The sequence below is a fragment of the Ovis aries genome, chromosome 21 (assembly GCF_016772045.2).
Source record: "Ovis aries strain OAR_USU_Benz2616 breed Rambouillet chromosome 21, ARS-UI_Ramb_v3.0, whole genome shotgun sequence".
In the NCBI taxonomy this organism is placed as follows: Eukaryota; Metazoa; Chordata; class Mammalia; order Artiodactyla; family Bovidae; genus Ovis; species Ovis aries.
Genome location: NC_056074.1, coordinates 41956924 through 41977394, shown reverse-complemented (window position 1 = coordinate 41977394; position 20471 = coordinate 41956924). Strand labels below are relative to the sequence as shown.

The 20471-nt window shown below is 62.3% G+C and overlaps 2 protein-coding genes across 8 annotated transcripts; both read right to left on the bottom strand.

Annotated features, from left to right (window-relative positions):
- Positions 1-584: 584 nt before the first annotated feature.
- TCIRG1 (T cell immune regulator 1, ATPase H+ transporting V0 subunit a3) lies at positions 585-12245 on the bottom strand. Of its 3 annotated transcripts, none has more exons than XM_042237835.2 (20): positions 11850-12245; positions 9812-9932; positions 9398-9476; positions 8097-8317; positions 7926-8011; positions 7531-7657; positions 7359-7441; positions 7143-7236; positions 6848-7060; positions 6035-6179; positions 3479-3618; positions 3221-3378; positions 3053-3143; positions 2457-2575; positions 2146-2359; positions 1679-1801; positions 1476-1580; positions 1284-1401; positions 953-1130; positions 585-868 (listed from the first exon to the last, which is right to left on the bottom strand). In XM_042237835.2, exons 2-20 carry the CDS (start codon positions 9926-9928, stop codon positions 790-792), a joined length of 2490 nt encoding a protein of 829 aa, XP_042093769.1. In that variant the 5' UTR covers positions 9929-9932; positions 11850-12245; the 3' UTR covers positions 585-789. The 3 variants fall into 3 exon arrangements, with proteins under 3 accessions (XP_042093769.1, XP_027815187.1, XP_042093770.1); XM_027959386.3 differs by having other exon boundaries at positions 12153-12245; XM_042237836.2 differs by lacking the exon at positions 11850-12245 and adding an exon at positions 10276-10603.
- A 2948-nt stretch (positions 12246-15193) lies between these two features.
- On the bottom strand, positions 15194-19195 carry NDUFS8 (NADH:ubiquinone oxidoreductase core subunit S8). 5 transcript variants are annotated; one of them, XM_042237834.1, is made up of 8 exons: positions 18725-19195; positions 18366-18497; positions 18168-18231; positions 18029-18079; positions 17375-17464; positions 17107-17279; positions 15461-15589; positions 15194-15376 (listed from the first exon to the last, which is right to left on the bottom strand). In XM_042237834.1, the coding sequence occupies exons 2-8, from the start codon at positions 18369-18371 to the stop codon at positions 15245-15247; spliced, it is 645 nt and encodes a 214-aa protein (XP_042093768.1). In that variant the 5' UTR covers positions 18372-18497; positions 18725-19195; the 3' UTR covers positions 15194-15244. The 5 variants fall into 5 exon arrangements, with proteins under 5 accessions (XP_042093768.1, XP_027815293.1, XP_042093767.1 ...); XM_027959492.2 differs by having other exon boundaries at positions 18902-19195; XM_042237833.1 differs by having other exon boundaries at positions 19154-19195.
- Positions 19196-20471: the final 1276 nt, after the last annotated feature.

Genomic DNA, 20471 nt, shown 5'->3' with positions numbered 1-20471 from the left:
TGTGACCTGCCATCCCCCGTGGAGTGACACACTGTCCCCTGTGTAATGCGGGTCACACTCAGTGCCCCGGGCTGCTCTCTGCTCCAGAGCGTCGTGAGTGCCAGTGGCCAGCGCCAGCATAAGGACACGAGAATCTGGCCAATTCATGCCAAGCACCTCCCTCCACACCCCGAGTATCCCAGACATCATCCTACAGTTTGCATACCTCCAAGGACAAGGAGCTCACTCACTCCCCCTCGTCCAGCCTGGGACAACAGTCATCCTGAGCTACAATGCGCTGGACACATCAGTCCTCTGTCCTACTTCTGCCCTCTTCCCCCCTTCCCTGAGTCTGGGGGTCCTGCTGATGTGCTGCTTGGGCCTCTGCTGACATCCTGAGGCCCCAAATCCGAGATCAGTGCCTCCCACCTCTCCACACCCACACCAGCTTCAGCTGCAAAGACAGACCTCAGAGAGAGACAGGCTGGGATGGTGTCCCTCAAACCAAAAGAGGCTCCCGAGGAAAAACTAGCCCAGCGAGAGCCCAGGCTCCTGCACACCAGCCTCCCAGGCCCTGCCTCTCAGACAAGACCAAGACACCGGTCTTAGGCCTTCTTCGTCTTTATTATTTTTTTAACTCGGTCGCACCGTGTGGCATTTGGGATCTTAGCTCCCTGACCAGGGATCAAACTGTATTGGAAGCACCATCCCTGTATTGGAAGCATGAGGTCTTAACTGCTGAACCACCAGGGAAGTCCACCGCCTCAGTATTTGTTTCCTGCTTGGCACGGTAAGAGCAGGTCACGGGCATTACTCATCCTCCACAGCAAAGGTGAAGGGGCTCAGCTTGTAGCCGGAGCCCGAGTAGAACTTGTTCTGGAACTCCACCCTGGGGGAGGAGGAGAGCTGGTGAGAGGACCCCTGCCCCCGGCCCGCCCCCCCGCGCTGCCCACACCAGCCTGCGGCCTCTCACCAGTGCAGCCTCAGCGCGTGCAGGAAGGCTGAGAGCCCCTCCATCACCAGCAGGATGGCCACGGTCATCACGGCGAAGGCGGCAAAGACGGGGACCAGCACCACGGCCTCCACGCCCATCTCGCCGCCCAGGCCCAGGCCAACTCGCATCACCATGGCCCACAGGACCTCCGACAGTTCTGCAGGTGCGGGAGGGAGTAGTGCCACCTTGGCGTCCCTAAGCTCATCCTCCCTGAGGGTCAGCAGGGGACCTCCCCCCACCCCCCCCTTTCCAGACAGGGACACTGGGAAGCGACGGGAGGAGATGTGTGGAAGGAGGCGCTGGGACTTACGGGCGTGGGCCAGGCTTAGGGCCCAGAGGCGCAGGTAGGAAGCCGTGTTGGAGATGCAGCCGAGGCAGAACTCGATGGTGTGGATGGCCTGGTGCATGAATACCTCGGACAGGACGAACTAGGGGAAGGAGCAGCAGTGAGGGGCAAGCCAGGCCGCTGGCCTCCTGCGACCCAGGGAGTCCCCACACCCACCTCTTCCTCCTCTTGGTCCCCCAGGCATCCGGCCTTCTCCTCATCAGAGTTCTGGCTGGCCACAGACACGTCAGGCTGGCTCAGGAGCCCGGCCTTGTCCTCATCCTGGAGGTGGGAGCATCAGCAGACACACGGCCGGGGTGGGCTCTCACAGCCCGGACGCTACCCACCCCGCCCACCCCGCACGCCTCCCCTGCCCCTACCAGCAGTCGCCGCCTCCGAGACTGGTGACGCTGGTGCTTCCGGCGCAGGAACAGGGGAGTGCCCAGCAGCAGCACGGGCACCATGGCCAGGGCCAGGACCACCAGGGTGGACTGCACCACCTCCTGTGAGGGAGGGCGGGAGTCAGGGCACCACGCGGTTCCCCGGGCCCAGGGAGCCTGACCCCCACTTCTCCGCCAGGGCCCCTCACGGAGCAGGGACAACACCCCACACGGAGTTCTGGGAGGGTGGCACCCCAGGCTTCCAGCACCCCTTCTGCTGGACCATCTCTGCTGGTCCTTCGACCTCCCTCCTCGTCTCACCGCCTCAAGTCTGCATCCCGCTTTCCAGACCAGGATCTGCAGCCAAGGGGCGGGGCCCCGTGGTGGGAGTGGACCCACCTGGCCCCGCCCAAGGCCACACGCACCAGCCCTTCCACGCCCCACCCACCGGCCCCGGCCCCGCCCACCTGCCCCTGGAAGAGCTGCCGGTTGGTGGGGCTGCGCGAGAAGAGGAACATGTTGATGAAGTGGATCAGGATGCTGGGGGCCGTGGCAGCGCTGGCGGCCGTGAGGCACAGCCACTTGTAGACGACCAGGAAGACCAGGTAGCCGAACAGCCCCAGCAGGAAGACCAGCTCGGGGAGGGTCTCCAGCAGCAGCCGGTGCCACTGGCCGAAGTGCCTGGGGCAGGGGCGAGGGGGCGAAGTATGGGGGAGCCAGGTCAACAGGCCACTCTGGCCCTGCTCGGGACCCCCAACCCCAGGACCCCGGCCCTCACACGTGGTTGAAGACTCCCAGGACCACCCCGAAGGTCATGTGGGTGACCCCCAGGATGACAGACATCTTCATCTTGAAGGAGTTGAGGAAGCTCAGGTGGTTGATGGCCAGGCTCCAGACCTGGGGGAGCAGGAGGGCCGGGGGGTCACGAAGGGGCCTCCCCACCCGTCTCATCAGCCCGTGTGTGCCCCTCCAGGGCCCCCTGCACAAGCCATCACCCACCCGATGAGCAGCAGAGTGGCATGGTTCAGAGCACAGCCTGGGCCCCTACCCCAGTTCCTCCTGGCTGGGCAACTCTGCGCATGTACCCTCAGCTTCCTCATCTGTGAAATGGGGAGAGTGTGCACTGACATGCACTCCGTGGAGTTGTCACAAGGACTGGACACAAAATCATTTCAACAAGGCCTCAGAACGGTGCCTGCCTGGCACAGAGGGGGCTACATACAGAACACTGTCCTTATCAGGACTCACTTCTCTGCTTTTCAAGAGGCTGCAGTGTGGGCCCTGCCAGGCAGGCCCTGGTCTGGGGGGCACTGAGTGGGGAGCCCAAACCCACCCTCCCACCCGCACCACCCCGGACGGATGGCCAGGACTCACAGGGTCGATGCCGAACGGGTAGGGTCCCAGGAAGACACCGGTGACGTTGGGGTCCAGGGCAAGCAGCTGGTGCTGGGCCAGGAAGGCATCGCTGTGACAAGAGTGGGGAGGAGGCGGTCAGGGGCCCAGGGGCCTCAGGGCTGCAGTAGGGGGCTGGCCGGGGCTCACCTCCAGCCGGACTGGTTGGCCATGGCTGCCACGCTCCAGCCCGAGGGGAAGATGGCCGTGGCGCGGCTGAAGCACTCGTTGTAAATGAAACCAGTGTAGATGGAGAACAGGCCCATGAGCAGCAGCAGGTAGCGGCCCCCGAAGAAGGTCCTCCAGATCTGGGGGTGTGGGTGTAGTGAGAGCTGGCCCCGGGCCCCGGCTGTGCCTGCACCCCCGCTTCTCCCCCCCCCCCACCCCCAGCCCCCCGCCACTCCTCACCTCGTTCTGCGCTGACTTCACAGCCGGCTGGTTCTCGGCCAGCACCATGGCCAGGGCGAAGAGGAACATCAGCAGCCCGTGGCCCACGTCACCAAACATGACAGCAAAGAGGAAGGGGAAGGTGATGATGGTGTAGGGTGCTGTGGGCGGAGGGGCCACGCAGTCAGCCATGACCCCGGCCCTGTATAGGGGCCCCCAAGCCAGGGGCCAGGGCCACAGGAGACACAAAGGTGGTGTTTGCCAGGCAGGGATGCCACACCGCTTGCCTGCATGCAAGAGCCAGCCATCTCCTAGCTGTGCAACCTTTGGCTAGTGTCTTAACCTCTCTGAACCTCCATCTGCCCATGGGCAAAATGGAGATAATAATACCACTACTTTCTGGGGTTACTAAAAATGAGACAGCAGGCCATAAAATAAATAAGTAATATAAACTCATTAGTTCTAGCTATTATTTATGAGAAGAGCTTTAAGCAGAAGCACAGAGCCCGATGGGAGTCCTGGCTGGCCCATGGCAAGTTCCAGAAGGCCAATTTGGTCACTTAATCTTTGGGGCCTCAGCTTCCCTTTAGCAAATGGGGAAAATTTCTCATAGATGTTAGGATTCTAATGCACATCCCAGTTATGGGTCAAATTGTGCACCCCCTCAAAGGTAGGTTGGAGTCCTAACCCCCCAGCTCCTTAGAAAGTGACCTCATTCGGAGGTACAATCTTTACAGATGTAACCAAGTGAAAACGAGGTCATTAGCGTGAGTCCTAATCGAATATGACTGCTGTCCTTATAAAATGGGCGATTTGGACCTTAGACACAGACACTGGAGAAGGCCATGCAAACGTGAAGACGGCTGCCTCCCAGCCAAGAAGAGAGGCCTGAACAGAAGCCCCCTCAAGCTCTCAGGAGGAACCAGCCCTGCCAACACCCTGATCTCAGGTTCCCAGCCTCCGGAACGGAGAGACGATAAACACCCACTGTTGAAGCCGCCCCATCAGGGATGCTCTGTTACGGCAGCCGGAGCAAACGAATACCCCGGCAGAGCTATTGCTGAGAGCTGGGGGCGCATCAGCAGCCGTGGATATCTGGGGATCAGGCGGCTCCAAGCAGACTGCCACCTGCCAACGCAGCGGAACTACGGGCAGGCGAAGTGTGTGTGGTAGGGGAGCGCATATCCTGGAGGGCCCACGAGATCCGGGCCTCGGTCCACACAGCCCCAGATTCCACCCTCAGGTCCTGCTCGTACCACCTTCGGGGCCCCTAACCCTTTCTCTTGCCCACCGGGTGAGGCAGGACCCCTCCCTGGCCCCGGACTAAGTCCCCCTCCTGAAAGGGCCCTCCTCACGCTTCACCCCCAGACCCCTCCTCCAGGATCACATGGAGACGCCCTGCAGCCCTCACCCAGCGACACCGGGGACGCTGGGCCACTGGGCACACAGCAGCCAGCCTGCCTCAGAGGGAGTGCTGTCTGGAAGGAGAGGGACCAGGCAGGTGACAGGCCAGGTCCCACAGGCCTCGGGAAGGTGGCCGGGGCCAGGGAGGGAGGGAGCCAGTGCCCACTGACCCCAGCGTGGACCCAAACAGGAGGGGTGGCCACACCCAGCTCCCGCCTCCTGGGGGTGGGCACCATGCTGCCAGAGCTCTCACTTTTTGCCAAAGTCTTGGGAAAAGGCAGACTTTTGCCAAAACTCCCACTTTAAGCCCTGGTGCCTGCAGCATACGCTCTGCTCAGGGGGCACGGGGCCCTCAGCAGCTCTGTGTGGGCCCCTGCCAGATGCGCCACTCTCCGAGCAGCAGCCTCTCCAGGCTGGTGAGCACCCGGGATGTGCCAGGAGCTGATGGCCTCACTGCCCACCTGCCAGGGCTGGCTAACAGCTGAGGGCACCGGGTGTGGAAGCCCTGCTCGTCGGCCTTGAGACAGACATGCTCCAGCGTGGCCGGACTTCACCCAGGACTGGCCCTGCTCAGCCGTCCCTTCCCCACACGCCTCCCCATCCCCTGAGGTCCCTTACTGGTTTCTCCCAGGAACACCTCTCTTAAGAGACCACTTGCAGCAGAGACCCCACCTCAGGGTCTGCTTCTGGGAAAACCTGACCCAACTCGAACCTCTCAACATGTCTGGACAACATGGCCAAACAAAACATACGAGCAGATGGATTCTGGCCTCGTGGGCTGCTGGTTTGCAACCTTTGGTGACCATTCATCTTCCCAAGACTGCTCAGAGCTGAACCGTTATCTCCATTTCACAGATGAGGAAACTGAGGCTCAGAGAAGCTAAAAAACTCATCAAGGTAAGCAAGTAGGATCTTAAACCCAGGCCACTCCTGCTGCAAAGCTGTTGTTCTTTGCACAACTCGGCTGGCTCCCTTGTACGTGTAACAAGGTGGGGTTTGTTGGGGGTACACTCGAAGACCCCAGGCTTCCCCCAAGAGCATGAGAAGCAGAGCATCTCTCATCCCAGGAGACTGGGGTAGCCCCAGCGTGGAGACATAGCCCTGCCAGCCTTCCACCCAGGGCAGCAGCTGACCCTCCCAAAGGCCGGGGCTGCGGGAGGCGGCGGCCCTCACCGGGGTTGACCTCCTGGTAGCGGCCCACACCGTAGGCGTCCACGATGCCCTGGAAGCTGGCTGTGAAGCGGTTGGTACGGATGAGCGTGGGGGGCATGTCCCGGCAGGGGATGCAGTGAACCACGGCGCTCACACCTGCTTCGCTCTGGGGCACCCGGCAGGCAGGCAGACAGACAGAGAAGGCTGATTGCAGGGGCCTCCAGGGGCCTTGGACCACCCTGCCGCCCAGCCAGGCAGAGCTGGAGAGGCAGACGACTGTGGGGACTCACTGGGTGGCAGCCCAGGGACCCGGGGCAGCCCCTTCTCTCCCTGTGAAACCGGACGACCAGCCCCACCTGCCCCCTGTTCAGGGGGCTTTACAGACAGCCAGAGACTGCCCCGGAAGTTACTTGGGAAACACAAGCATGCTTCTCCCCATCCAGGTGGCTGGGGAGAAGGAGCCCCTTGTTGCCACCGGTGACCCTGCCTACAGTGGCCACCCCCGGGGAGGCAGGGTCGGCACACCCATTTCACAGATGAGCCCAAGGCTCCCTCCAATCAGCCCAAGGTCACAGGGCTGGCGCCTGCAGAACCTCGATCTGAACATGGTTCTAACAACACCCAGCGTGGCCCGCAGGGTATGACTGCCCATCCTAAGGCCTCAGGGGAAGTGGGGGTGGGGAGAGGGCTTGCTGGGCCAGAGGCATCATGGAGGACTCCTTGGAGGAGGAGACCCAGCAAAGGCAGGGTACCCGTGGCACCAGGAATGGGAAGTGTGTTGTGAGGAGGAGCCCCTGCCTGGCAGTGTGGGCGGGCGGGAGGCCCCCCGCTCACCGAGCTGTCCTGCAGGGCCTGCTGCAGGGCGGGCAGGTCACGTGTGGCACACCAGGCCTCGGCGATGAGGCACTTGTGCGTGGAGCTCATGCTGCACTGGTTGAGGGCCAGGTACACGGCCTTCATCTTGCGGATCTGCACCTGCCAGGACGGCAGCAGCCTCCGCACGCGGCCCAGCACCTGGCTCAGGAAGCGCTCCGTCTCCCCCAGGACCTGTGGCCAGAGCAGCTGGTCAGGGGGTTGGTGAGCCTGGGGGGGTGGCAGCCAGAGGTCCACCCTGGCTGCGGGCACCCACCTCCTGCAGCTCCTGGCTCTGCTGTTGCAGCTGCTGCAGGGCTGCATGCCGGGCCGCCTCCTCCTCCGCAAACGGGAAGACGTGGCAGTGGAAGCTGGCAGGGAGCCGGAGGGTGAGCAGGTGCCCGGGGTCCAGGCCACATGCGCGGGAGCATGGAGGATGGCGCGGGCTCAGCGTGGGGTGTGGGGGACACCCAGGGCCCCGGGGGGCGCTCACCAGTCAGTGATCTTGCGGATCTTCTGCCCGATCTGCCCGCCCCAGTAGGAGATGAGGAAGGTCATCCACGTGGCAGGCTCACCCTGCGGAAGGGGGCCCAGGTCACCCTGCAGTCCCCGCTCCCGGAGAGCCGCACCCCCGCCCAAACAGCCCCCAGCCCGCGCCTGCGCACCGTCACTGGGTCCTCCAGCTGCTGCTCCGTCTCCCGGAAGCTGGCGATGAGGAACCCGCGGCAGGCCCTCCAGAGCAGGCGCTCCAGGGCCGCAGCCTTTTGGGGTTCCACCGCACCGGCCACGAAGCTGCGGGGCCAGGTGGGGCTGGGCAGGGGCTGCGCCGACCTCCCCTCCCCTCCCCTCCACCCCGCCTCCCCATCCCAGCCAGGCACACCACCCCTCACTCCCACGGGGAAGGCAGGAGCCCACCCGGCACACGCCAGGAGGGGAGAAACCTGTAGGGCAGACGGGAATCCCAGGCCCGAGGGAGGAGAAGGCAGGGGCCAGTCTGAGGGAGCACTGGACAAGGAGTCTGCACTGGGCCAGAAAGAGCACCAAGCTGCCCCTCACTTACTTGACCCTCAGGTCCTGGTGCGGCTCTCCGGGGGCCTGGAGCAGGGGGGTCCTTTCCGAGGGCCCATCGGTGTGGGTGGCCGCCACCTAGGAGCCGAGAGGCCCCATGAGCCCCAGCCTGGGGGTGCCGAGCACTCCCGCCCCGCGTCCCTGCCCGGGGGGCTACACTGACCGGGGGGCTGTGGCCTTGGCCCAGTACAGCCGCGTGGAGCTGCAGCTGGTGCCACTGGGCCCGCAGGGCCTGCTGGTTGCCCCGAACATCCCGGAGCTCCTGAGCCAGGCGGTCAGTCTCCTCCTGGATGCGCAGAAGGTCGCGGGGCGGGGGGGCCAGCAGCCCCACCTCGGGCAGAGGCAGCGTCAGCCCAGCCCGCCGCACCTCCTCCTGCAGGAAGGCTGGGTGAGGAGGGGAGGAGTGTCAGGGGGCGCTGCTCAGGGGCCTCCACCAGCTAATGGCCACCACTAGCCAAGGGCTGGAGGGCTTCCCCAGCGGTTCATCAGGCAAAAAATTCTGCCTGCCAGTGCAGCAGACACAGGAGACCTGGGTTCGATCCCTGGGTCGGGAAGATCCACTGGAGGAGGAAATGGCAATCCACTCCAATCATCTTTCCTGGAGAATCCCATGGACAGAGGAGCCTGGTGGGCTGCAGTCCATGGGGTCACAAAGAGTCAGACACGACTAAGCAACTGAGCACACACACAGCCAAGGGCTGCTAATGTCGAGGTGATTCTAAACATCACCTCAAATTCCCCTGGCCACCAGCCAACTGATTCACTGAGTCCAAGACCCCAGAAAAACCTCAGACTAAACCTCCACCCCTGCGGGTTTACTCTGCTTCCCCGCCCGGGGCTCTTCTGGGCTGCTCTCCATCCATCCCCAGCCCCTGGCCTGGGTCCCACAGCAGGCGGCCTAGCGCTGCAGGGCCTTGGACAGCAGCTTGCATGCAGGCCCACGGACGACCTGCCTGACTACTTAAAACCTATTAGGCAAGCTAACCGTTAACCAGAGATGCTCTGTCCTCCCACTGTGCCGGGTCCTCCTGGGAGGGGCTTCTGGAACACAACCCAGGGCAGGGGTCCTTCTTGCCCAGGTCCAAGGAGAAGCTACTCCTTGGGGCACCGAGCCAAGACTGGTGGCCTCTGCTCACCCCAGTCCACCTGCAGCAGAGAAAGTTCTGTCCATGCTTCACTCCTGCTTAGAGACCTACAGGTAGCTCTCAGCATCTGCAGGACGATGTCCCAAGTCCTCACTCAGCGCTCAAGGGCTTGTCCAAACCCTGGCCTGGGCATCAGCTCAGCTCACTCAAGAACACCCCACAGAGCCCAGCTGCCCTGGCTTGGCTCTGCAGGGCCTGGCCTGACTCTCCCTTCTCTGTCTTCCAACTGGGTGCCTGGGACTCTTCCTTTCAGACCAAGCTCCACTGGCACCTCCTCTGGGAAGTCTGCCTGGGGTGCACGGGCCCAGGGCCAACTCACTGAAGGTCTTCTCCAACTCTTCGCAGCGCCGAACATCCACCACGAAGCGTCTCTGGAAGGCACTCACTGAGGCGTTGAGCTGTGGTTGTGCATGGAAGGGTCAGTATTCCAGGCCGGGGGGGCCAAGGAAGTCCCCCACAAGGGCAGGCTGGCTCTCCTTAGGCTGACCACACCATGAACCTCCCGATGCCCAAGTGAGGACAACTAGGCCCTACGTGGACCAGGGCTGAGGAGGCCTGGCTAAACCCAGCCTGGGGGAGGCATGAGTAAAGAGAGCCTTCCTGAGAACAGAGCACCCAGGGGCAGAGGCCACCGGGATTCAAGCTGGGCCGGGGATCAGTACAGGGCGATGGCCCACCCTCTGGGACGCCCAGGGACGAGGCCTCCCCCAACGCCCATCCCGGCCCCACTCACATCCCTGAACTCCACCAGGCCCAGCTCCCCGAGCTGGCTCACGCAGGTGTAGGCGGCAGCTGTGGGCAAGAAGAGCTGGACCAGTGCCACCTCCTCACTCCGGAACATGGAGCCCATGGTCCTGCGGGGCGGGCAGGCATGGGGGCTCAGGCTGGGAGGCAGGAAACAGGCAGCTGCCCACCGCCTAGGAACTCCGTGCTCCTATGGTCCTCCAAGGTGCTGTCATCTGACAGATGGGGAAACTGAGGCCCAGGGCGGCTCGGCAGGGTGCTGATGTCACACTGGAAGCAGGCAGCGCAGCGGACCCCACGGCCGGACCCAGAGTCCAACACCAAGCTCCTCCCTAGCTGGGTCTGACTTGTCTGAGACCCCTGCACCCCCTGCCCCGGCGGCTCCTGGTGACACTGGCTCTTCTCACACCTGGCCCCATCTCGTGTCGTCCCCTCTCCGTGACCTGCCCTCACCTCTTCAGGGCCCCAGGTCAAAGGCCACCTCCAGCGCTGGCCTTCTGATCTGCCGCGGCCAGCTGGAGCCTTCGCCTTTCAGCCCCAGGGAGCACCATGACAAGGACACGGGGCTGAGGTCTGGCCTGGCCCCTCGGCAGTCGGAGCCTGCCTCTTTCCTGAGGCATCTGTGTGCTGAGGCGGTGGGGGCCACCCCCGAGCCTCGGGGAGGACACAGGGGATGGGCAGGGCCTCTGAACAAGGAGGACCTTCCCCTGGGGCCTGGGCAGCCCCGTCGCAGCCCTGGGAGGAATCCTCCAGGTGTCGAAACCAGGGAAAGTGAAACTATGGAAACTGAATGGGCAGGAAGGCCTGGCGGGGGCTCTGCTCCAATGTCAGCGGGGGAGGTTCCCCTGGCCTCCGATGGGCCCCGTGGACACCCAGCTCACAGGCCAGGACTCCACGGCCACTGCCCTGGGGGCCCAGGGCCGGCCCCCAGCCCCTCTGTGGGACTCTGCTTCCTTAGCTCTCCCATTGATGGGGGGAAGGGGAAGCGCTGGGCGAGGGCCCCGCTGAGGGTGAACGTTTGGCGCCAGAGTGCCCCGCCCGCAGCCTGGGCTGGAGCCACCTAGCGGGTCACTTCCTCCCCTGGGTCTGGTTATCTTAAGAGTAAATAGGAAAAGCAGCCCCTACCCCAGTGGAGAGAATGGCGAGAGTCGGCTAGGGGCCCTGAATAGGGGAGGGTGGGCGAGAGGCCCAGGGATGGAGGCTCTGAGCCCTGCCCAAGCTGGGATTAGCTGTGTGTCCTTGGGGGACTCTCCCACCCTCTCTGGGCCTCCACTTCCTCTTTGAGTGAACAGGACCTGGCCACCAAGCAGAGGCAGAACCTGGTGGGGAGATAAAAATAACCAGGGTCCCCATGTACCTTGTCACCTCCACTACCTCATTTAAAACTAACAGCAGGCCTTGGGGGAGGGCACTGCACCCCTGTTTTATAGACTGGTCAGCAGGTGGCCAAGCCAGGCAGGAGCCCGGGCTGCAGGTTTGGAAGTTCCGGCCCAATGTGTGTCCTCAGGGGGAGGGTTGTTCCTTGCCCCAGGCACCCTGAAAGGTGAGGCTGGCCAAATGAGGGGTTGCAGGGAGCTAGATCCGGGATCGTGGCGGGTAGCAGTCCTGGACAGCTGCTGTGACCAGTCCGGGCTGGTACCCGTCTCACAGGGCCCCGGGGCCTGGCCCTTCCCTTTGGTGGTCAAGCACAGGAGTCCAGAGACCTGGTCAGACCCCTCCCCTGGCATTTCAGCCCTCCACAGGCTCATCCCCTCCCCCTCCTCTACCCTGGCCGATGCTGAGCCAGGACCCAACCCCCACGACATTTACAGAGCAAAGGAAGGGGCCGAGGTCCTTCAGGGTCCAGACTAGTCACTTTGTGCCCCTCGCCTCTTTCTCCCTTGGGAGGCTGAAGGCTAGGGCCAGCTCCTCCGGAAACCTCTCCTCTGAGCCCCTGGCTCGCCGCGATGAGCCGCGCTGCAGGCAAGGGTCTGCGCTCTCTTCTACCTCTGCCTCTGCCTAGTTGGGTTGGGCCTCAGTTTCCGCACCTGTAGAATGGGTCCCTCCCTTCCAGGAAGACGCAGCAGAGAAAGCTCTGGGCACAGCCTGGCCCGGCAGAGCCAGGCCACGGGGGGGTCACAGGCTGTTAACACCCCCATTCTCCTCTTCCTCCTCTGAGTCGCGTCTGTGCACCCCCACCCCCCACCAAGGGCTGACACACGCGGGCCTGCGGACTGAGCTGCCTCTACTGATCCACACGGGTGGGGGGGCCAAGACTCCCTTCCGGGGCGGAGGGAAGCGAGGGCGGCAGGCAGGGCGGGGGGCCCTATAGCCCTCGCTGGGGCACTCACCGCGGGTCGGCCTCACGCGGCACTGCTCGGCTCCGCTCGGATCTCCTGGCTCAACTTCTCTCGGCCTCCGCGGCGCCCACGCAACTCACTTTTCCCGACGGGCGGGGCCGGGAGGGGCGGGGCCAGGGAAGCCCCGCCCCCGGGTCGCCGTGGACCCGCCCCGGAGTCCTGGAGTCGGTGCAGGAGCCCGGCCGGAGGGCGGGTGAGAGGGAGGCCTCGGGCTGGGCCCTCGCTTCCTCGCCCCCCGCGTGGGAAACCATTCCGAGCCCTGAGCCGCCTAATCCGGGCGAGGAGGCCCAGACCCCAGGGCAGACACTGGCGCCCACCGTGCACGTCTACAAGGCTGGGATGTGGGGAAGTGCTCAGCCCAGGCCCAGGGGCTACCTGGCGGGACTTCCACCACCTGGGCCTGTGGCTGACAGGATCCCCAATAGGCTCAGACCTGGGGCCCGAGACCCACGTGTCCCCACCTCTGGGACCCCTTCCCACGAGTGAGGCTGTAGTCACACAGGTCCTGTTCTCTTCCTGTTTCTGAGAGCCCGCCTGGACTCCAGGCCCAGTGCTCTGGGCCCTTGGGTGGGCGGCTGCCCTTCTCTGGGCCTCTTCCCTCAGTGGCAGCAGGATGCCCATGGCCAGGCAGCAGACCGCAGCTGCAGGTGCTGGGCAGTGCTCTGCCCTCACTCTCCCTTCTCCTGTGACTGGACTTGTCCCTGGGTCCTCACTCCTATTAGCTTCATGCAGCATATCCGGTCCCAGCCTGTGGGTCACCACTGTCCGGCTCCCTGCACTTTGAACTGGCCAAGACTATACCCACTGGGTCAGCTCTGGTGATCCTTGAACCCCCACAGTAGAGGAAGGGCCTCTGGTGGTGGTGGTGGTGGTTTAGTTGCTAAGTCGTGTCCAACTCCTGTGACCCCATGGACTATAGCCTGCCAGGCTCCTCTGTCACTGAGATTCTCCAGGCAAGAATACTGGAGTGGGTTGCCATTCCCTTCTCCAGGGGATCTTCCCGACCCAGAAATCACACGTGGGTCTCCTGCATTGCAGGTAGATTCTTTCCCAACTGAGCTACAAGGGAAGCCCAAGGGCCTCTGAGGGGTGGGCAAATGGAGCCCTAGAGCTGGGGCCTGGAAACTGAGTCACAGCCAAGGTGTCTTCCGAAGACTGGGGACACTTTTGGTAGGGTTATTTTCAAGGAGAAACTTCGACACAACTGCACTGAGTACCACCGGGGGCCTCAGGTCAGTGCTTCCCACCCAGGGCAAAATGGAACTCTGAACAAGTTTCAAAATGGCCTTAGAGCTGACCCGGCAGTGAGGGAAGGGATTAAGTCAGAAGCTAGACAGGCTCATCTGTGGTGCTAGAGAAGACTCTTGAGAGTCCCTTGGACAGCAAGATCAAACCATTCAATCCTAAAGGAAATCAACCCTGAATATTCACTGGAAGCACTGATGCGGAAGCTCCAATACTTTGGCCACCTGATGCAAAGAACCAGCTCATTAGAAAAGACCTCAACGCTGGAAAAGATTGAGGGCAGGAGAAGGCAACAGAGGGCAAAATGGTTGGATGGCATCATCAACTGAATGGATATGAGTTTAAGCAAACTCCAGGAAGTGGTGAAAGACAGGGAAGCCTGGTGTGCTGGAGTTCGTGGAGTCAGAGTTAGACACAACTGAGTGACTGAACAATTTTCCTGTGTACAGAAACAGACTCCATGTCAAGCGTCTAATACTGGGTACGTCTGATAAAAGCAAAACTAGAAGTGATTTAGGATATTCGAGCCTGCCTCTGACAGCTGGCCTGGTTTTTGGAGTTCCTGCTCCCAGCAGCCACCAGGACTAGCAGTGCTGAACTCACAGACACTCCCAGGGTTCAAGTTGTCCTTTCTGGTCCTGTACTTACTTCTGAGCCACTTTGTGGATTATAAGGGCCCCAAAACTTTGGCCAGTGGTGGGACCACACAGGTCCTGGAGGATGGCATAGCAGGGCCTGGTAAGCAGGCCCAGATGTCAGCAGGTGATCTGAGAAAGGGGGCTCTCCAGGAATGAGCTGGGCAAAGTCTGGGCTTCTCTGCTGCAGGCCTTCTCAGAGCCTTGAATATGCTCCCAGACAGAGCCTGTCCCAGAAGGGAGAGGCCCCCTTGGGGCACTGCCTACACTTACTGATCCAAAGAACACCCTGCCCCTTCTAAGAAGCATCTGGAGAGATTAGTGTTTTGTAAAAAAAAGCACTTTTGGAAATGACGAAGGGAATTCTTGATATCTCTCAGACCTGTTAGTGTTTTCAAGATGCGTGCTGTGTGATCCTGAGCAAGTCACTTCACCTCTGAGCCAGCTTCCTCACTGCTGAGAATGAACTGAAATGCTCTCACACGCTCAGCACCAAGTCAGGAGGAGTTGTTGTGGGGGCTATTCTGCCGCCACTGGGCTTGCGTGTGGCCCCAGAAGGAACCACATCGCTTTGCTGGGGCTACAAAGCAGGAAGTCCTGAGCAGCAGAGGCCACGCCAGCAGTCTGCCCTGAGGAACTTGGGGAGGAAAAGGGATGTGGCTGGAGGACAGGCAAAGCCAGCTCACGGGCAGCAGGGCTTGTGTCATCCCCTCGTGACCCTTACCTCAGAGCAGGCTTCCCCCACCACCCCGCCCCCAGCAAGGATGCCCTGGCCTGTCCAAGTTCCTGCTACTTGAGGTACTTCTGCCTGAGGTTGGACAAACAAGACTTCGCCCAACTTATTCCCGGAGACTCCCCTTTCTCAGCAGGCTCTAGGTTCTCAAGAGTCTCAGCTGTGGGTGGGCCTCAGGAGAGGACAGACCCTGGCCTCACCAACTGATCACTCAGGATTATGCAAACAGTGGCCTGAGCCGACCTTCAGCTAAGCCTTTGCGGAATATGCCTGGGAAGACGTGTGGGCCACAGGCTGCTGTGGGCCGGGCCCAGCGGGTCGCACAGGTGAGGCAACTCGGTCCAAGAATCTGATCCACCGGAAGAATCCACAGGCTGCGGATGGTCCCGGCTCAGACAGCAGACGCATGACAGAGGTGGTGGGGGAGGTCAGAGCTTTTTATTGGGCAGGAGAGGCCGCGGGCAGGCCGGTCATCGGTAAAGGTAGTCAGCCTGGATGTTGGCAGCGATCTCAGCCTCCCACTTGTCCCCGTTGTTGAGCAGCTTCTCCTTGTTGTACAGCAGCTCCTCGTGCGTCTCCGTGGAGAACTCGAAGTTGGGGCCCTGCGGCCGCAGAGCAGGCACAGTTGTGTCAGGCCCCTCCCAGGAGCTCCAGCCCCTCCTCCCCCGCCGCGGGGCCCCGCCCACCTCCACGATGGCGTCCACGGGGCAGGCCTCCTGGCAGAAGCCGCAGTAGATGCACTTGGTCATGTCGATGTCGTAGCGCGTGGTCCGGCGGCTGCCATCGGCCCGCGGCTCAGCCTCGATGGTGATGGCCTAGGCGGTGGCACAGGGGACTGTGACCTGCCAGCCACATGGCCCCTGGCACAGGATCCAGCCCCGCATGGGCCTACAGAGAGGCCCCTCTGTCTTCCACTCTCCATCCTCATGGGCCTTTCCTGACTCCCCTCCTAAGAGGCCACCTGGCACAGCCATGACGCCGGCCTCTGCGTGCCTGCCCAAGCTGACACTCTCATCTGCTATCTGCCAGCACCTCCTGCCACGAGGAGAGGGCTGCTGCCTGCCTGGCACACCAGGGCACCTGCAGCCCCGGGGGGTCTCACCGTGTAAATAATGCCCACTTTCTGCTGACTATATGTTGAACAACCCTCCCAACTACACCTAGTTATCTCCATTTAATGGATGAAAAAACTGAAGCTCAGAAAGGTGGAGTGCCTTCCCAAAGCCACCGAGTAAACAGACTCAAACACAAGTCCTTAACTCTCAGTTCCTGGGGGCAGCCTGTCACTGGCTGAAGGAAGGGGTGGCCCAGGGCTTTCCCAGAGGCGAGGACCTTCAAAGGGATGTGGCCATGGCCCTGAGATGTCCCCAGGAGCGTAAGGCCCACCGCTCACAGTGGGACCTTTGGCTAGTAGCCTCTCTGTGCCTCAGTTTCCTCCTCTATAAAAATGGGGATAATAACCCTGACCACCTAGAGCTGTTGCAGAGAGAGGTTGTGAGCTTGGCACTGGTCTATGGTCAGCACTCACTGCCTGGATGCCACTGGTATTTCTTGGTGGCGGGGGGAGGGGGCTCCTACATGCTACAGAGACTGGGGACCACAAGGCCACAGCCCATGGGCTGCAGAACCTGGGATTGGTGCAGGAGCCGAGCCAGGACTCGGACGAGAGCCGTCCTGAGTCACAGAGACATGGCTAGAGCAACCGCTGGGAGGGGGACGCTGTGTGGACAGTCAGGACCCCTGTGCCTGCCGGGCACCTGCCGGGCACATGCACCACCCGAGCGCCCCCGCTTTGTCTGTTTCTGCACCCACAGGCCGTGACTCTCAGTAGTCCATGCAGAACCCTCCGACAGAACCAAATGCCAGGGGCTCAAAGGAGCTGCAGCCAAGGGCAGCGAGTGCCCGGCTGTGGTCTGAGTGTCCCCGGGTCCGGCCCTCTGAAGGGCACATGTGTAGGCAGGGCTCCTGACACTGCTGCCGCCCATGTCAAAGTGGAGACCTTCAAGTGCAGCCTCATGGCTCCGGCCTGGCTCTCACACTCACGACCAGACCCCCTAGGACAGGCCACAAGTGTATCTCATAGTCTGCTCAGGACTGGAAGCTTCCCTCCGTTGACTCACCACCTCTGAGTCAGCTCCGGCAACAAGGCCTCATGGTTCCTATCACGGGACAAGTGGCTCAGAGTGGGAGGGGACTTCCCTGGGGACACACACCCAGCAGGGAGTTGAGAAATGGGACCCAGGGCTGCCCACTTCTCTCTCTGCAGCAGACTGCGGCCTCCCCCTCCCAGTGGCCGGGGTCAGGGTGGCAGTCATCCAGGGTCAGGGCGTACCTGGGCTGGGCAGACGGCCTCACAGAGCTTGCAGGCGATGCAGCGCTCCTCCCCGGACGGGTAACGGCGCAGTGCGTGCTCCCCGCGGAAGCGCGGGCTCAGTGGGCCCTTCTCAAAGGGGTAGTTGATGGTGGCGGGCTCGCGGAACAGGTAGCTCAGGGTCATGCCCAGGCCTGGGGGCGGCACAGGCACGGTGGGGGGGCCCCTCCTCCCTCACACATCTTTATCCCCCCAAGCCCGCCTCGAGCCTCCTGTCCCCCGGGCCCACCTCGGATGAGCTCGGTCCACAGCAGGGTCTGTGCTGCTCGGTCGGTCACCGACTTCATGTCCATCGAGGGCTCCCGCAGGTTCACATACTCTGCAGTGGAGGCAGGCAGAGAGCCATGGCAGGGGCCACGCACAGGCCCTCTTCAAGGACTCCAGCTCAGGAGATGAGGCCTGGCCTCCTAGACGTAAGAGCTGGGTCCCTGGGGGGCTTGTTCATTTACCAAATGCCCCTTGCCTCAGTAAGCAACCCTTGAGGCTGGCCTCCGGCCACGGGCAGTCCTGGCCTGCTTCTCCCTGCACCTGTGAGGCCATCCAGGCCTGGAGGGGATGCAGGTGGGACTTGGGTGCTCGCGTCCTGAGGAGGAGGTACAGACTCCCAGGGTTCACACCTGGCAGCCCCCTCCTTGTCCCACGTAGGGAGGGTCTGAGATCATATGTATAGCCACAGGGAAGGACCACCCCCCCACATGCCCTGCAATAACAGACCCCACCCCCATGAATCATCTTGATCACCCGCTTCATTTTACAGAGGGGAAACTGAGGCTCCAAGAGGGGGAGCCCCCAGCAAAGCCAGGAGGAGAACCCAGGCCTTCTCCCCTGCCCCTGGCAGGACCATGATCACCAAGCCTGAGGCTCGAGGCACCCCGGGACTCACTGTAGGTGGCTGCCACTGCGCTGCTGTGGAGGCCTCGGCCACTGGCATGCCCTGCAAGGAGAAGGGTTACGCCATGCAGATGTGACCTCGTGCCAGGAGGCTGGGCCCCCGCACCCAGGAAAGGTGCCCTTGGTCCTACCTGCACGTGCGGCCTGGGCCTGGGCCAGGGCCCGAAGCAACACGGGCATGGTCAGGCAGCGCATCTGTGGGGTGTGAAAAGAGAGGCAGGCACAGGTGGGTCCCAGACAGGTATGATCCTCCCCACATGAAACTCTAGCACGGCAGGTGCCCTGACCCTTGACCCCAGAGGCACTGTGGCATCTTGTCCCCTGCTCACCCTCATTCCTGTCAAAGGCACAGATGGCCTTCCTGTGCCCAGGAGCTGCCCCTCTCAGCCTCCAAACTGACCCAGGTAATACTGCCAACCGCCACCAGCACTTATTGAGAGCTCGCCGTGCCAGGCACAGTGCTAGGGGTCACAGATAAGACGCTCAGTCATGTTAAGTGACTTGCCCAAAGTCGCACACTGAGGGGGCGTTCCTGATGTGAACCCAGGCCAAACCCCGCCCTTTACACCCCCCAGCCTTCCCCTGCTGGAACCCCTTAAAGCCTTAAATAACCCTCAAGATCAAATTCCTCTCCCCCGCCCCCCGCATCAAGGTCCTTCTGGAACTGCCTCCCTGCCTGCCGAATGACCTTGGGTTTTCTCATCTGTGATAAGGGGGTCACGGGGATGGAGGGAGGCTCGAAGAGGCCACGTGTTTAGCCCAGAGCCTGGCACTTGGCCAGAGCCGCAAAGTGCCCTTCCCGTGACCTGCGACCTCTGGCGGGCCCATTTCTTTCGACCGCTGACTTCAGGGCTAGGTGCCTAACCCGGTTCCTTCCTTGACTTTCCTCCCGACCTCTGACCCCCACGGAGCCGGCGGCGCATGCGCCCTGGAGGCCGCCAGCGTCTCGGTCACCCCCGCCCCGGCTGCACGCCCAAGGACACGGCGGCCGCGCGTGCTGAGCAGGCTGAGGTGAAACATGGGCGCGGAGCCGGCAGGGCCCACGGGGGCCGCACCCGCGTCCCCCGACGCCGCGCTGCCTAGACGCGGCCTTAAGGGCTGAGCCCGCATCACCCACCTTGAAGTGCGGCCGCTCTGTCCGGTGCAGCGCGGCCCGTCCGCCGAGAGGCGGAGCCTGCCTCCCGGGACGCTGCCATTGGGCCGGCTGGCTTCGCCATTTCCGCGCTGACTCTCCATGGCGTGGTCTGATTGGCTGGTGGTGCAGCCGAGGGAGGCGGGATAAAAAAATTATTCTTCCCGATTGGCTAAGAAAGAGCAGGCGCTGGAAGGGCGAAGGAGCCGGGACTCCCGAACGCTTAGGGGCGGGACATCCGAGGCGTGGTTTTAGGATGCAGCTCGCATCCAACCGGGCCCTCCGGGTAGAGGGAGACACGCTGCGCCCCAGCAGGGTACGGGCGATAACGGTGATTCCGCACCATAGCTGGGCTTCGGTAGGCTTTTGGACTTCCCTTGTGGCTCAGCTAGTAAAGAATCCGCCTGCAATGCGGGAGACCTGGGTTCGATCCCTGGGTTGGGAAGATCTTCTGGAGGAAAAGGCTACCCACTCTAGTATTCTGGCCTGGAGAATTCCATGGACATAGTCCATGGGGTCACAAAGAGTCGGACACGACTGATCGACTTTCGCTTTCACTTTGGAGCTCTCCAGGCTCCTCCGTCCATGGTATTCTCCAGGCAAGAATACTGGAGTGGGTTGCCATTCCCTTCTCCATGGGATCTTCCCAACCCAGCGATCGAACCTGGGTCTCCCGCACTGCAGGCAGACGCTTTACCATCATAGCTGTGCTTGCCCTATGCCAAACCTCCACCTAGGCAGCTTCACTTAATCCTCACCGCAACCCTGTGTGGAGGAACGATTTACGAATGGGAAAACTGAGACCCGGGCTTGTGCAGGAACTTGATCCAATCCTTGAGAGCTGCGCAGTGCGGCCGCCTGCCTCAACCGCTCCTCAACCGCTCCTGGATGTATATGACTCGGGAGCCCCATAACCCAAACAGCCACCAAACAAACCCACGTTTCCTCCCGGTGAGTTGTGTGGCAGAGGGAACTGGGAGGCTGCAGACACTGAGAAGACCCTTGAAGGCCGCAGGTGTCTTGGGGTCGGGGGGTCGGGGGGAGGTGGGGGGGTGGGGGAGGGGGGGAGGTGGGGGGGAGGGGGGGAGATGGGGAGTGGAAGGTGGACAAGGAGGTCTTCCTGGAAGAGCTGACATCTAAGCAGAGAGCACGGAGGAGCCGGGCAGAACAAGAAGGGCCAGAGGGCGCGCCCAGCTCGTGTGCGGAGGTTCCTAGAGGGGGACACATCAAGGGCATCAGAAGAGGACAAGGATGGGGACACGGGGGCTTGCGCAGGGCTGTGGCAGAGCCCTCCCAAGGAAGG